This window comes from Dermacentor andersoni, chromosome 6, assembly GCF_023375885.2.
Source record: "Dermacentor andersoni chromosome 6, qqDerAnde1_hic_scaffold, whole genome shotgun sequence".
Lineage (NCBI taxonomy): Eukaryota > Metazoa > Arthropoda > Arachnida > Ixodida > Ixodidae > Dermacentor > Dermacentor andersoni.
The window spans coordinates 111,705,588-111,723,389 of NC_092819.1; the positions used below are offsets into that span (position 1 = coordinate 111,705,588).

General features: G+C 42.7%; 1 protein-coding gene across 5 annotated transcripts in view; it reads left to right on the forward strand.

Annotated features, from left to right (window-relative positions):
• Positions 1-17,802, forward strand: part of LOC126522288 (glycerate kinase) — a 65,344-nt gene that overhangs the window by 16,837 nt on the left and 30,705 nt on the right. For 4 of the 5 annotated variants that reach the window (XM_050171013.3, XM_050171011.3, XM_050171012.3 and 1 more), the window contains 4 exons: positions 66-217; positions 2,246-2,445; positions 9,945-10,145; positions 15,388-15,579. In XM_050171013.3, coding sequence (XP_050026970.1) covers positions 66-217; positions 2,246-2,445; positions 9,945-10,145; positions 15,388-15,579 — 745 coding nt within the window. The remainder of the gene's footprint in view (positions 1-65; positions 218-2,245; positions 2,446-9,944; positions 10,146-15,387; positions 15,580-17,802) is intronic. The other variant, XM_055066323.2, reaches the window with a different exon arrangement.

Sequence of the window (17,802 nt, forward strand, 5' to 3'; positions counted from 1 at the left end):
CCAGACAAGTATATACGATTCTGTCTGTACATGCCTCACGTCGTTTACCCTGTGTTGCACAACAGGGAGATGCTGCCCAATCCTGAAGGCCCGATCAAGGTGCTGGAAGGGGCCAAGGACAATGTGGCAGATGAGAGGGCAGCAGCCGCAGCCGCAGCCATTGTGTCCCTCATAAAAAAGCTCAAGGACACCGACATTCTCATTGTGCTCATCTCGGGTGAGGGCCTCCTAACTGGCGCTTGGGTGCCTACTTGCTGAGGGCTTTGTAACTACACAGGTGGCATCCACATTACGCCTGACCCCCACTCCAGACACACCCTTTACATCACAGTGTGTCAATCGAGCCCATTCTATGCTTCCAGGTTTTTTAACCTCATCACTCCACGTAACCCTCTGCCACAAAGTTGTGTTTCCCTCTCCCTAAAATGCATCCAGTTACTCTAATAGGCCATCAGTCATCTGCTCTACACTATTACATTACCTCTTCAGTCTCGTTCAGTAATGTCATGTCTATTATTTTCTCTCTAACTATCTGTTTCTGTTGAGGCTAACCTCAATATATTGAATCCGAATATAACAAATTAGCAGATATAACAATGTAAATCTAATAATTTTCATTCTCATATTAGCGTTAGTTAACATACTTATAATGAATATAGGACATAACGTAGGTATTTTCGTGTCTGATGTGATTTCATTATAATAAGTGTTACATTCTATCCCATGTAAACAAAGATATCCTTGGACATCCCCCACAAGTCCAAATGTCATTAACCAGCGGCCGCCAACTACAAGACAAAAACAAGACCAGTATCACCGGGCAAAAACAACGCAATTTATTTCTGGCTCAGGAATATATAGAAAAAGATGGGGGGGAGATAGAAGCTAGGAATGGCCCTGAGTGCATGCGCCAGGAGGTCTTACTTGACATGGATTGTTATATGCAGAAACAAGGTTCCACTTGTTCCATCACTCGTTGTGCTAGTCCTTAACTTCTCAACTTGGTTAACCTTGTTTCCCTCTAAGCTGCAGCCCCTTAGGTTAGTACTACCGGTAGAATGCACTAATCGTACACTTTTCTTTCCAAGGATATCAATCGTGACTTGATAGTGCCTGCCATTTCTGCTATGACACATTTCTATTTCCTTGGAGGTTTCCTTCTCATGATCTGGCTCCAACGTGACTTCAGCACAGGTTAAACACATTGAATATCAATCATGAACTCTTGTTCACTTGGCAGAGTATTCAACATTTGTCTTCTACACTTATCATCATCACTTTTTTATGTCCACTACAGGATGAAGGCCTCTTCCAGTGATTTCATTTTATGCCTGCAAATTTACTAATATCATCTCAAGTTTTCTCAATAGTAATCCGCAAGCCTACTTTTTGACTCTGCCAGTTCAAGCCCTCAGTCATTTTTTGCAAGCCATCTCTATCATTGCTGAACAGGATGATCTCACCTGCAAACTGCAGGTTGCTGAGATGCCTCCCATTGATCCTTATGCCTAACCTTTCCCAGTCTAAGAGCTTGAGTACTTGTTCACGTGTGCAGTGACCAGCACAGAAGAGAATGTCTCTTCTACCATTCTGAATTAGCATCTTTTTCTCTCTCTTGTTGTGAAGAATTATGTAGCTGTAGAATATCTAGATATTTTCTTGGACATTCTCAGATATGAAATGCTCCTCATTGGTTCCAAGGACTCCAAAAAATTAAAATGGTCCCACATATTCACACTTGTTTTGCTTCTATTGAGTATTGGTTCACGCTGGTACAGCCACACCTCATTATAACAAAACTTGTTGCAAAAACGAAAAGAGAGTCATTATATCCTACATTTGTTATAAGCATATACTTTGTTATGTGCTGGTATCAGTGAAAAAACATTTCAGATTTACTTTGTTGTATCTGATAATTCGTTATACTAATTTGTTATAGTTTGTTGTATCAAGGTTTGACTTAGTCCTTGCATGAGGTTTCACAATAGGCTCCACGTTTGCGCAAAGTTGGCATTTGGCTAAGTTCACACATTTGAGGGATTAAGTTCCTTACTACAGAATCCATTCTAAATCAGTGCGAGCAGTTTATTTGGTTCAATGCATGGCATGCACTTACAACATGCGCATGTTGCCTTAATATGTTAGTTGTGAGTGAGCAGGTCTGGTGTCTTCTTTGTCCCCATCTATCATGTTACCGCTGATTTGCAACGAATCCCTGTCTTTGACTTGGTGGGGACGAATGCAGGGGGTGGCTCGGCACTGCTGCCTTACCCAGTGCCGCCACTGACCCTGAAGGACATCAAGAAGGTCACCCAACTGCTGCAGTCCAGCGGCGCCCGCATCACCGAGGTGAACGCGGTGCGCAAGCGCCTCTCGGCCGTCCAAGGTGGTGGCCTGCTGCGACAGACCACGGCTCAAATGCTCTCGCTCATCCTCTCTGATGTGGTGAGTGTCGACTGACCACAAGACTACTGTCAACCTGAGAGAAATTTGTGTTGATCTAGGGACACCTTACGCATTGAAATCAAGAGTTTAATGACATCTCGCGTGGTTGAGGAAAATCATTTTGAGAATTGTGCAGGAACCATCAAGGATGATTGTCGATGAAAATAAGGAACCAAACGCAAATGCAAACATTCGTGTTCAGGGCCAAGTCTCATAGTATACCAGAGGCATTCTTGCTCGGCACAGTATCTTCGTTACTCTTTCCACTATTCTTGGGCGTAGATGCATTTAGAGAGCATCTTATAGCGCTTTAAATTAAAGGAAATTTAAGACCCTACACTTGTTTTATAGATAAGCAACAAAGGGCTGGGGAAGCTAATGGTGATGCAAATGGCAAAGCTTCTAGAAATGCATTTGCAATACTTGTTTTTTGTGAACATAAGCAATAAAGGGCTGGCAAAATGAATGGCAAGGCAAGCTGCAAAGCTCCTTGGGAGGTATTCATTTTATTAAAAGAATGATGCACCTGAAGGCATATATTTCTTGCAGTGAGGGTATTTAAGTTGCATTTGTTGTTTTATTGCGCAGTTCCATAGAGAACAGAGCTGGTCACCGGCACATATGCAATGGTTGGATAGTGGCTATATAAGCTGATTCGTTCAATGTGTATTCTTGTGTGAGTGGACGTTTTTACAATTCAGCTACGTCCATCCGCATACCCACGCTTCAGCTGCATTCCAAGCTGCGCTGCCATTATCACTGGCCAGGTGTGCAAAGCGAGTGAGTGATCCCGTGCATGATTCGTGGCAGTTTTTTTTTTTACTTTGAGGGACTGAACAATAGTTTTGCAGGTGTTCTGGGCAATAATATTCGTTAAGGATACACTTCAGCGGTTTGTGATACAGACTGCAAGCAGTTTTGTTGACGAAAACGACCTTGTGAACTAATGCTTGAGCGACAGGCTGAGTGTTTGAGACGAGTCTCATGCCGGACACTTTCTGCATTGTTGATTGCACAAACCGGCATGAAACGTTGAACATACTGGACTGGTGTGGCCTACACGATCGACTCATAAAAAGATACATCATGTTATCAGTGAGCCATCACACATTTCTAGCTGAGTGAGGTAAGCCTGCATAACAGCACAGCACCAGTGCGGTGAACATTCAAATCTCATTTGCGGCCCTACGACTGATTTGGCAGCGTTGGCGATGTTTTAATCTACCGGTACGTATATCTCAGGGCTTTTATCATTGGCTGAAGAATGCGTTACCGCGTGCAGGCGGAAACAGCTGGATGGTTACGTGGGGCCACACTGCCTCTTGGAATGCATCATATGAGACCAAAGCAATGCACTCATAGTGTCACATTATAAGCAACTCGCGAGTCTTCTTTATGCAGGCAAATGAAGCTTTATGCACCTGACAAAACAATGTGTTGCATACACTTCTGTGCCCCCTTACCATGCCATGCGCTGCATATCTCAAGGTGAAAACAACAGTTGGCCTGCAATAAACTTGCAGTATGTGTGCAGAACTTCTGGATGTTGTTTGCGCATTATGATGAGCTAGTGCTTGCACTGCCCGCTCTTGAGGGCAAGCATGTGCATGCGTATGTTTATCCCGAGGAAAGTTGGGCCACAACGTGGTTGATGCTCACACACGTCTTCACAAGTTGGATCAAAGTACTGGCCAAGCTGTTAAAAAATAAAAGCTGGTGCTTCTCTCAAACCTAGGTTCCAAGTGGCCTGCACGTCACATTCGGCATGTTGCCTTTTCATCAGTGAATGAAAACAGTGTTATTGCTACACGTGAGAAAATGTGCGCGCCCTGGAGCAGGACAGTGAGAAGCTACTTCAACAACACAAGCGGAGAAAAAAAAAATTAATAACAGGGACGGCCGTCGTGAGCAACCGTGTAGAGGCGAGAAGTGGAGGGAGCTTGCGTGTATTGGCTGTCAAATTTAGTTGAAGTAGCAGCTGCTGAAGGGGTTGATTACTGGAAGGCGGTCCTTTCACTAATAGGCAGTGTGCCGTGTCAGAAAAAATGTGTGCAGTAGCAAAAAAAAAAAAAAAGAGATTTTCTTTAAAGAGAAAAGGTGCCTGCAATTGCAAAAAAAGAAAGTCCAACCCCATTCTGAATGAGAATCAACTTATTCAATTTTTACATCAGGGTGATGATGCGGGAGCTAACTAAGAGAAGGCTTGTCGGTACGAGCCCCCTACAAGAAGCATTTTCTTCGTGATCACTCATATGAACAGGCAGTATCAAGCTAAGGACAGTGACAGCAACAAACTAAAGATGAACAGAATAGAATATTTTTATTTTACAACAACAGTTGGGAGATCCTCCAGGTGAAAAGCTATACAGAATATTTTGGGCATGCATGAAGGCCTTTTAAGTCAGGAGAACAGCTTTTCATTATATAAAATGTACATAATGTTGCCAGAAATTGCACAATATACAAATACATAGCCACAAAATAATCACTAGTCACATCTAATTTGTAAAATATGTAACACAAATTGCACATTATTGCGCACAATCTTCATAATAGTGCAAGAAAAAATTCACTGACGATTACGATACTCCCTAATGCGAAATTTAAGCGCAGCCCTATACATGTTTTCATTTCGCAATATATTGGCTGCTGCAGACTATCTGTCTCGTGTGGCACATTGCATACAGAGCGAAGAGTGGTGCGGCTGCCTCACTAATCAGGAGATCGCAAGAAGCAGTGCACGGGTGACGCGTGCAATTCCCGGTAGCCGCCGTAGACAGACGTCTGCTCATGCAGTGCTTTGTTTCCATATATTGTATCAGTGGATGTGCTCTCTGCATGCCATCGGTAAACAGACAACAGTGTCCTACTCTGGCACCATCTCGTAGTGGTCGTCTCCGCAGAGCCCGTCTTGCGCAGCACTGCGCTTTTCTTACACTTTTTTCCATACCCTCCTCCTCTCTTTGATATCAGCATCCTTAATCTCCCACTGTGCTCCGCATTCACTCTTTTATTCTTCGATGTGCTCATTCACTCGGTTACACTGAGGGAGGACGCCGATTCAGAACACAAGAATGGACACCTCAGTGCTGCGCTATAAAATTCAAGAGGCTCTTAGTTGTCCCTACATGGATGAATGTGAAAGCTCTGCGACCACCGTGTGATGCTTAGCTCTTTCAGTCGTTGAGCAACTAGTTCTTGGGAAACCTAGTTCTTGGTTTGACTCCCACCGAAGGTCGAGAGTTCGACTCCCAACAAGGGACGTGGGTTCGAGTGCCTCAACTCTGCCTTAATTAAGTGTGATGGAATTAACTTCACCATAGTTAATACCAAGGGTCGTGGGTTTGAATGCCATAATGAACTCTATGTTAATTGAACCTGTACCTTATCTCAACCTTAATTAACCATTCATTAATTAACTTCACCTTAACACCAACGATTGTGGGGTCAATTCCCATGAATTGTGGGTCCGAGTGCCTTAATTAACTTTATATTAATTAACTGCACCTTAATTAACATTGCTACATTATATTTAGCTGCACATTAAAGAAGCCCAGGTTGTCAAAATTAATCCGTAGTCCCTCACTACGGTGTGCCTCGTAATCGGATCATGGTTTTAGCACGTAAGACCCCATAATTTAGCTTGCTTAATCAAATTTACTTAATTAACATTAAAGGTCATGGGTTCAATTCCCACCAGAAGTTGTGAGCTCGAGTGCCTGGACTCTATCAATCAACTGTGCCTTAATTACCTTTGCCCTAATTAACACCAAAGGTTGTGTGTTCGAGTGGCTGAATTATCTATATCTTAACTGTGGCTTAACTTCGCCATAATTAATACCAAGGGTCGTGAGTTCGACTCCCACCAAAGATCAAGGATTCATAGCCTTTTTGGACCATCATGTGCTCACGTCAATGCTGACAACACCAGATTTTCTGCCTCATGAGTCATATAATGCTTTCGCATTAATAGCGAAGAAGCAGTATGCACACACATTCTACATAAAACAAAATGTTTTCTTTTCCTGACCTCGTAGGAGATAAAATTGTGGCAAATGCCTGTTCATGAAATGAAATACAAAACAAATTGAAATATGAAATACAAAATACAGATTGCAGAGTAGTGCTTGTAATCTTCACATTACTGCGAGAACAACGAGGAACCAATACGTACACATGTTATAAATAAAATGACAAGGTGTTTTCTTTTTCCTGAAGACATATAATAAAATTATGTCTAATGCATGTTCACAAAATGCTGCTGCATTTGTTCTTAGGTAAAAGTATTGAAGTTACTATTTTTATCTTTACACTTATTTAATAGTGAAGGCATTTGGTACATCAGTGACTGCTTCATGTAGTTATTCCAACCATAAGGTACTGCCCATTTATCTTTACCATGGGTATGCAGATCACTGTATTGCCGCTTCAGTAGTAACAGACACCTTACAAATGCCCTCAATTTTTCTGAGGAGAAGTGAGAATGAACCAACTGGAATTCAAAAATATTTGTAGTTTTTATTATGTTATATCTCGTGAAGAGCAGGACAGTGCTACGCAAATAAGGAACATTTGCTATGTATCGAAGTGCTCATTTTTTGCAGAAGAAAGAGTTTGTATGTTACTCTGCATATATAGTTGTGCTCCACACAAGAGTACAAGAGTTTAGGTGTAACGTGACCAGCATGTGATAAATTTGTAGCTTTGCTTTACCCAGGAAAAAATGATGGTAACATGACAGTGCGCCTGCACCAGATGCTACCAATTTCGCCTTCAACTCAACATGATGCGTCCAGCTTAGGGCAGCCGAAAGTACAGGGCCAAGCACTTTGTCAATTTGTACGCCATCAAGTAATAATTTTACAGCGAAGCTGTTAGCCTCTCGTTGGTCAGCATTGTTCATGTTGTCGTCTGTGGGCAAGAATGTGGGCCGATCCCAGAAGTAGTGCAATACCAGGCCAACCCGCAGCACTAACAAGATAGAAATGGTGCAAAGAAAAGCAGCTCGTTTTATTTATAACCACTTCGGATGCACTTCAGTGACAAACCTCTTAACAAAAGCAAACCTGCCACCATTAATGCAAGGAAACTGTGTATCACGACTAAAATTTTTTTTTTCAGCTTAATAACGGTCATTATAAGACCGATCTCACGGGAATAATTACTTTTTCATCTGGTTATGTTACTAGGCAACGACATAGCCGAACAATAACCCCATTTAGTACACGTAATAATTGTTTTAAGTATTCCTTCTTTCCACGAACAGTGGTTGAATGGAATCATCTAACCAACGACCAAGTTTTAATATCATCACTTTCGGCATTTGTTTCAAGTATTGAGTAAAACTTTGTTATCTTGCTGTGCCACTGCTATGTTCAAGCTCTGTTGACCTGATTTGTGTTGTGTTCCTTGCCTATGCTATAGTGTTCTTTACATGTGTATTGTTTCCCACCCTGCTAAAATCCCCAATGGGGATTACAGTATTGATAAATAAATAAATAACAGTAAAGGTGAAGCAAGCATACATTCTTTGGAATCACTCACACAGACTACAAAACAGCATTCGTTTCAATAAAGAACAAGCACAAGACAAACATCCAAACCACTTATTACAGCGAAGCTGTTAACCTCTCATTGGTCAGCATTATAGACGTTGTCTGTAGGCAAAGATGTGGGCCAGTCCTGGAGGTAGTGCAATACTGAGCTGTTCCCCCTCCCCGGCAGAGGTGAAGCAGACAACAAGCACTCAGCAAAGTGAAGCGAAAAGTACCTACATTCTTTGGAATCACACGTACAACGTACACAGCAGCATTCATTTCAATAAAGATCAAGAACAAAACAAGCATCCAAACGTTTCCCGGTACAGACTAGTGTTGCGCAAGCTGCCATGGCAACAGCAGCTTGTGACTTGGGGAGTGACGTCACTAGCCTTTTGTATATAAAAGAATCAGCCTAGCTACTGATTTTGCTACTTTCTACTGATGAAAATAACTTTCTACTGACAAAACAAGACAAACCCTTATGTGAGAAATGTGGAGATGAACTCACTGTAAATCACATTTTATTCTCGTGCACACAACTTGAACGGCTAAGGAAAAAATATTTTACTGTATTTTACAATGAACGCATTCCCTTCCATCCCAGTCTACTTTTAGGAGATAACCCACTTGTAGGAACTTCATCTGTTTTTAGTTTTTTGAAAGACGCAGCGATCCTAAACGAAATATATCACAGAACTACTAACTCTAAAAATTCTTACCCAGTTTTTTCACGCATCTTATGATGCACCTCACCCATTTTCTCAGTGCTGAGAAGAAGGCTGAGGTCTCCATTTGATTTGTTGGGCTCCTCAGAGTCCTTGTCCGGACAAGGACTCTTGCTGAAGATACCCAATTTTGGAAATAAATTATACCATGTGTTTGGCGCATGATAGCCTGAGTTGCTTATGCACCATAAAACCCAATACAATACAATACAATACACTGTTGTTGTAGCACTGCTATGGGTAGGCAACGCATTGTTAGAACTCCCGAGGAGCAGCGTGAATACAAGGAAAACCAAATGGAAAAAGAAACGGCCATACGACCAGCGGCGGCATGCAGTCAAAATTACCATTACTACCATCACTCTAAATTACCATTATACTACCATTACTCTAAGGTAACAAAGCATTGCATACTTCCCCCCCTCAGCAGTTGTAGTGGTGGTTTCCAATATCTTTGCTAGACATCCAGTTTTGCAGGGTCAGGATGGCAAGTAATTTTTTTTTTTGATCCAGGCAGACTTACCTGCCTCTGGATATATGAATAGAATTGCTTTCGTTGTTTTTACAATTGATGTTGAGGCCATTATGGAACAACCAAGCGGAGAGGCTGGAAAGTGCTGGGTCGGCATGTCAAGCAACCTCACCAACATTTTCATCAGAGAAGAACATAAAAGAGAAGAAAATAAAAGTAAGGTTTTGTTGTGTAGTTGGGGCAAAAATTTTGGTGTGTGATAATTAGTAAGATATGCACACATTTCAAACAAATAAAGAACAAATGAAAACTGGATGCATAGGTATACAACTGTTTTCAAGAAACATGTAAGCATTAAAAAACACAGACGCAACTCATATTGAGTGCCTCTGACGGTGTTGAGCCCAGGCATAAATAAGTAAAAAAATAAAATGAAGACTTGCTAACATATCCGATAGCACAATTTACAAAAAAAAAAGAACCCCAGGGAATCACAAGAGGTCATGCACATTGTATGTGCCTGAGAAAACTTTTGTTTTGCTTTTCATGCTGACCTTAGCTTTATTTAGCTGTAGATGGGAAATACTGGGTCCTCATAAATTAGATTTAGTTTTCGCTTCCTATACTGAAAACCAAGCAACCACAAGGTTCTCGTTTTCATACAGTCAACACATCTGACTGAACTCCTTTGAGTCCAGATTGTACTACACGTAGTTTTTGTGTCCCTTGTGTGAATTGTCACTGGCCGTTTGCAATTGTCAGGTGGATGACCCACTGGGAAGCATAGCTAGCGGTCCGACGGTGCCCAACAAGGACGACCCGGGTCTGCCGCTGCGGCTGCTCGACAAGTACCACGTGCGGGACAAAGTGGCGCCAATCATAGTGGAAGTGCTGGAACGCGTCGTGTCCCACCTGGGTCCACCCACCACGCAGTCCCTGAACGTTCTCATCGGCAACAACAAGGTGAGCCAGACCTTGCCACTACTTGTGATGCACACAAACTTGCACAGTCATTGCGTTCTACTTGTGCTGATGCGTGGGCCAGAAACATGGAAGCTAATGAAGAATATTGAGCCAAAGCTAAGGACTGCAATGAGTGATGGAACGAAAAACGATGGGCGTAAGGTTAAGAGACAGGAAGACAGTGGTGCGATTAGAGAGTAGATGGGGGTAGGCAATATCCTAGTTGAGATTAAAGGGACACTAAAGGGAAAAAATGGTTTCATGTGTGTCAGTAAATTACCCTTCTACAATTTAAAAACACCACCCTTACCACGATAAGACGTTTGGTAAGCCAGAAAAGTGCAATAATAAAAGACGGGTGGCAATACCTTCTTGGAAGTTCCCTCAGCAGCTTGCTGTGACACCATGGATTTTAACAGCCTCTTCTAGGGCCTAGTTATTTCTTTGGTGGTACAGATACACTAACTTGTGTTTTAAAGGAGCCAGGAACTGAACATGGTGTGTTTCAGGAACTTCTGCTGAGACAATGCAGCCTAAATACGAAAAAATACTTCGAAATCTGGGACGTCACAGTGGCGTCCCAGCATTGGGAATTTGGCACGAAATTAGAAAACTGGAATGTTGACCTTCATTTTCTTTTCTTTAATCAACCTAATATTTCAAAATGAATGACAACAGGGTTTTCAAAGAACATTTTATCTCTATAAACAGCCTCAGTGTTTTGCTTTAGTGTCCCTTTAGGAGGAAGGATTGAAGTTGTGCAGGCCATGTAATGTGTGGAGTTCTTAGATGGCATAGTTACAAAATGGGTGCCAATGGAAGGGAAGCATAGTCTAGTATGTCAAGAGAACTAGGTGGCATGATGAAATTGGTAAATTTGCATGCGTAAGATGGAATCAATCGTTGCAAGGTAAGGATAATTAGTAGGAGTGTGTGAATATTCAAAACTTTTGACTAACAAATTGAATAGTGTCCTATGTGTAAATGTGAACATTTCTCAAATACTTTTAGAATATTTCAAGACGTCAACTGTGCCCACTGAAACATCAAATTGGAGCAAAAGTACGGTAAATTTTGACCCCCGCGGTCTTGGTACTTAAAACATGAGAACCTGTGTAGTGGCGCAGGCTATGTTGCTTAAGTAGCCATACTTTAAAGGCTCTACAGCAGTCATTTGCACTCTGAAGGGTCATGTGCAGGCGAAGAAATGGCTTGTTTGCTCCTAATGCTTCATTTGACTTTTAATGCGTAAGCATTCGTTGGTGAGTACCCCAGCCCCGCCATGCAAAAAGTATAATGCCTTATATCTGCACAAAAATTCATAATTTACAAACTTAAGGCATTTAATCATTACAATAGCGTAAATGTAGATGGTTGGTAGCTTTATAAGCCACAAGGAGCAGTTGAAAAGAAAAAATTTACCGGAGAGAATTTTGTTAACAAAACTATGTCTATGATGCGAAAAGCGTGACACCTTACCCAAAGGAATACATAAGGCTCCATAGAAAATGCATGGGTAAGCCTAAAGTAGGCGTGGGCCAACTGAAATTTGGGGGTGGGCCAACTTGAAATTTGAGGGTTGGCAAACTTAAAGGGACTGACAACCGATTTTCAACTACCTAGTCTTTTATGGTGCAATGCATAGCTCACCCTCGGTAGTGTTTACACCTGCAGCGGTTACTTCCAAAAGCGCGTGGATATTTTGTAAGCAGAATTTTTCAATCTGAGCTGCCTCAAAATAAAGTAAGAGTCCCTCCTCCAGCAACATTGAGAATTGAGAGCGATGTCGATAGCCCAGTTTGCAAATTGCGAAAGCCGCCCATCGTTCTTTTTTTACAGGGGTGAGTGCAACTGTGGTTAACCACCTACATAGTTACCTTTTCAACCACTTTTTAAAATAAAAAGCTGGTACAATAAGTTCGCGTTGCTGTGCAGACATTTCTTATATTTATCCCACATTTTCCCCAAAGTACAAGCCTATGTCTTGGCTGGCTAGCCTTCGTCGTCATTGTTATGTCAACAGACGCGCCAAGCCAACTCATCCAAATCGAAAGCGAAGGCAGTGCCACTTTTCTACTTACTATAAACGAAGGCCTAGCTGCACATTGTAAGTTAGAAAAAATTTAATAATACAAAAACGTGTACTGCATCTCAATACTAATAAAAAGACCAGGAACTGTGTACACTAATAGAAAGTCACATGGTAGGCCTCTTATGCATCTTATGTTCTTGCTGTGTGGGGTGCCAATGGTAATATTTTGTGACCTTCAATGAATAATTAAAAATATAAATCCATATTTAATGAGAAAAACATGGCTCGTTTTAGCCACTATGATAGGCAACCTTTCCATCAGCAGGGTTATCTCGATCTATGTTCTAAGCGGTGGTCTGACCCTTTAAATTTGGGAGTGGGCCAACTTGAAATCTGGTGGTGGGCCAAATGAAATTTAAGAAACAAAATAAAAATCTAAGTAACAGCTGAGCCAAAGAATGCTCGCGCATTTGTAGACAATTCACAGAATTTCTGTATAATTTTTAATAAACAATGCTTCATAACATACGATGTAATGACAGAAACTTGCTAGCTTTAAGAATACTAGGATTTGAACAGTGTTCTACAGTTACTGTGATTATGGCTGTTCATTATTTTAAACTATTCAATATTCGGCTTGGTCTCAGAAAATCACTATTCACACCCCCTTAATAATTGGAGGTCACTGAGAGAGGCCGTTGTCCTGGTATTGGACATAAAGATAGGCTGATGATGATGGCGGTTCTGGTGCTGGTGACAATGATGATGATGTGCAATAATGTGAGAAGATAAAGCATGAGCATTTGTGGAAACGCGCACAAGCGTTCAGCACCTACAATATGCCATAGACGGCAAACAGCTTGTAGCACCCGCCACCTGTAGGTCAAGAAGGTGTCCACATGAAACAACATAAGAGGGCAATGAGGGCAAAGTTGCATGGTTCATGGTGTTCACAGGCATATGACATGGCTGGCAGATCAGTTTTGAGAAACCGAACAAGTCAGATGTCTTTTCCTGGCTCTCCATTCCTATGGGCAGTTATGGCCCAGGATGCAGTGAAGTCGCTTTGGTGCACGATTACATCAATGTTGAAGTAATCAACATTGATGTAATCAGCAACAGCAACATTGCAAGCCTTGCAACAATTGCAAGCAACAGCATTGCAAGCCAACAGCAACATTGCAAGCCTGTAGTGCCATCATGATATATGCTGCAGGCAGGGTTCCTCAGGCCAGTGCATCACTGCACTTTCGCAGCAACCGCAGCTGCAATGCAGTTCTTTCGCATCCCATTGCTAGTTTAAGACTGCCATATGCACTGTGGTGCAAATCACAGTGCACATAGCCATTATCTGCCTTGAGGGCTCACTTGTCGTCAATGTTTTTCTGATGCAGTGGGATCAGATCAAATGTTTCTAGAGGGGAAGGTCCTATGTTTGCAACAGCCACCTTCCTTCAAACATTTATAGCACAATAAGCAGCACATTAAGGTGTCATTATAAAAAAGTAATCAAGAAACAGGGACAACATTATAAGCATTTGTTAAAAGGCAGCTGCGGTGATATCTTATCATGGAGGAGATGTGGTTGTTCGGATTTGTGCGTTAAACAAGCTAAGGTATAAATTGCAAGAGAACTGAAAGCTGGGCAAGTTGGTAATTATATTCATGGTAAAACTGCAGTGCGCTCAAGGAATGGAGAACACAGGAAAAACACCGGAACTTAACAAACAGCCGATGTTGTTAACTTGCTGTGTCTTTCGTCCTTTGTGCATGCTGCAGCTTTACCATCAAACCTAGGTGATAAAAATTATTACAAAGCGTTGATAAAAATAAAATGTTGAATAAAGAAATTTTGTGATGAGAGTTTATTTATTTTTGTCATCGTCATGGCGGCATATGTGTTTGTTATGAACACAATATGTCTAGACAATTTTGGCATAAAATATGGCATCAACAGTGGTTCAGTACAGAAGAACGCAAGATACAGTACAAGAGGCATACTCGACACAGAGTAGCAGGGATGTGTGCTTTAGCCAGCCTTCGGGATCCTTGCATGCTGATGAAATTTCATTTATCAATAGCCAAACGAATATAGTAATTGGCTTGTGGTGTTATCCTTTGTGCCTCTATAGTGGTCTTGTCCGTGTCTCGGCTTCCTCTTGCACTTTGTCAACTTGCACCCCTGTACGTCACATCCAGTTCGCATATGCCAACCGGCACAGTTTCCTTTCATGCGGCATTTAGACTGTGCCACAGTTTTGTGCCTAGCTCTGGTTTCTCAAAGCATGCTGAACTACAGAAAAAAGTTGCAGTATCGCCGAAAAGGCGAAGTAAGGTTTGTAGTTTTATCGACCACATAAAATTCAGTAAGTATTCACTCGCTAATTAATATATTGGCATGCATATGGCATCACGGGGGCGCAGGCAAACGGGAACAGCCCTCACTAGATGACTACTAACACGCACTATCACAACGCTGGCATGATGAAGAGTGCCAGAAGCAGGGAGCGAATGCCTTGTGCTGCCTCTACCTTCACCGCACCTCTGAAACTTGAGGTTACGCGACCTCCAACACTAGTTGTGTGAGAACACAGTGAGCATGAATCCGCCGACCATCTCGGCTCTGCCTTAGGCTAGGCTAGGATATGGCGCATGTGCTCAGCCACGTGGATAGCCGCGTGTGGCCATGGCCGTACAAGAGCGCACTCCCAGAAGAGGCTGAAAACTGCCACGTGATGTTGTACCTTCGTATCTATGTGTTCAGGCTAGCAAAGAAAGCTTCTACCTAAACAAACTTGAGAGATGTCCAACTTGTCCAGGAACTCTTGTATGCATGTAACCATGCCATTCCATCAAACAGTGGATTTTTCAGGTCTCTAAAAGGAAGACTGGCAAAGAGAACCGGCTGTAAAATGTATTGTGTCACGGTTCCTTTTCTAAGGGGCTGAGGAGAATGTACGATTCTTAATCTGTAAGAAATACATTTTTATGTGGGCTTCCTTTATGTCTTATGTCCTAGTATTTTCACATATGCTTTGTTTAAACCTTTATGTAATTTTTTTTAGGTTGGTAAGACACACCAAGGTGCCTTTGATTTTTGTTGGAAGTTCATCACAACATACGTGGCTGTTCTTTTTATTTTTTGAATGCATGCTGGGCTGGTCCACTGAACCCAAATAATGCTTGGCTGCCGTTTATCATCACTGCCAGGTGATGTCTCGTGCTGTGTGTCTGTTGGCTCGCCAGAGGGGCTACCAGTCGTACCTGCTGACAACCTCGCTTGTGGGCGAGTCATGCACTGTGGGCAAGGCCATAGCACAGCTGGCCTTCTACCTGTGCTACGGTGGTTCTACGGTGCCTGTCCCACACGACCCAGTCACTGAGATTGCTCAACACCTTCAGGTGATTGCATTTTTCCTTCCCACAGAACAGCAACAACAATAATAATAATCACTACTAGTACACAAGTAACTGGATATATGAGAGGTACCATTACTGTTATAGAGGTCTACTTATCTGCATCAAGTCAATTTGATTACAAGAGATTACAAGGCATACTGTCATCATTTGCTGGTTCATGGGTTATGATCCAGGGCTTTAACATGCACTCGGTAAATTCAATCATCAATGGAAAAACCAGAAGCTTGGTATTGTTTGCATCCAGCAAGGAACTCTGGTTTTTGAATGTTGATATTCTTACTTTTTTATGTTGTTTGGCATACAGTAGGTGCCTTGACTTTGCTTTTTCAACCACTGGTCAAGGGATGTTGCGCAACAAAAAACAACACGGACATAAGAGAAGACACACCAGAAGACACGCTTGGTGCGTCTTCTTCCCTTACGTCCCTGTCGTTTTTTGTTGAGCAATATCACTTGAGTAATGGATTACCAACTTACCCGGAATGCTGTTCTCATCAACCACTGGCTCTGTCTTGCGGAAAGATCACTCTGTTTGCTCGCATTGTCATTCACCCTGTAATATACAAATGTGAGAAAGTCACATCGGAAGAGATAGTTCGAACTCCACCAGTCAGCGCCCACGTGCCTGACTCCTATGCTAACCCCAATAACGACCCCATTAGTGGCAGCATCTGTCTTGGCGGAACTTATAGTGGACAGTGAATGTGTTGAACACATATCATCTCTCGTTGAAAACGCCTACTTCCGGCCAATCATTGGGAGGATTCCAAGCAAGAACGGTACCCATTATGGTATTTACCCTATGTCAATGCACGCCTTTTGTTTTTTAAGTGAATTGGGCGGAAAATTGCCTGCGCAGTGCTATCGAGTACGAAACCTAAACTGCCTTCGCGGCGTTCGCACGCTTTGCCGCATAATATGGCTGTACGGCGGCAAGGCTGACTTCAAAGACCGTGCGGCGAAGCCAACCTTAGAAAATCGGGCGCCATTAAAAAGATTGGCAGTGGCTTAGCTCGGCTATGCCAGGATATACGTAGCGAAAGCTAAGGCACGGTTAGCCTTGGTTAATCTTGATTGCAAGTCCAGGTTAGTCTGGTTGTCTGGCTATGTTGCGACGTTTAGCCAGTCGTTCGGCGCGCTGTTCGTCTGTTTCCTGGGCGATTCGTTTCCTCTTCATCTCGTTCCGATGTCTATCCCAGGCCTGCTTCTGCTTATCAGAATTGTCGCCGTCCATACTGCCGCCTCAACTGTGGTTGCAGCGCGTGCGAGCTCTCTTTTTCAATCCTCCGACATGTTATCAGACATGCGACGCAGCTGGCGAAGCGAGCGGAGGCGAGCGCAACGACCAGGAACGCGTGTGACGTCATACCAAACGGCGGAAGCGGAAAGGCGCGGCGGCGGAACACCCGTGGCTCAGCGCTACTAGTGGCGTATGCGCAGTAGTGACTAGGGAGCGAGAGAGAGAGAGAGAGAGAGAGAAATATCCGCGGCGAAGCGCGCGTTGTGACGTCATGTGCCTCCTCGAGGCACGGCCACGGTGAAATCGCAAGTTCGCGGCCAGTAAAGCTTTCGCTTTAAAAAAAGACAGAAGACGTGTACGCGTTAGATTTCTACTTTGTTTAGGAGATTTAATGTAATTCCTATGTTAGTTTTCTACTTTAGATCCATCGAAATTGGGAGCACGTTTGATTCGGCGGCCTGTTAGACTCGAGTGAATGCTGCCAACTCAAACTGACAGCCAACGATCGGAAAACAGCTGGGGGGAAGTCGGCTGCCAACTATGGTGGCAGCGAAAAAGTCTGGCCAAGGTTGTTTGCCAACTACATGGGTGGCCAAAACACGTGGGACTTGCTATACGACCATTCTCCAGGGCCAACTGCAAGGAAGTGGGCACTGCGTCATGCCGAAGCACATTGCCAATGTACTGTATCAGGTGCTCCATGAATAAGGAGTTTTTTCATTGCTTAGATGAGTGCAGTATGGTGCATTCCCGAAACCATTGTGCCACATAATATATCCACATTTTGTTCTTAAACGTTTTTGCCTATATGTAATTTTCCATTTTGTATAAGTTGCCTTTCTACTGTGATATCTTTAATGGCACCAAGCATCGCATTTAATGTAAGGCAGATGCATCCACAGTCTTTTTAATATGAGTATTCATATTTTGATAACATGGTTCCAGTGGTCCATTTGCTCTAGTCA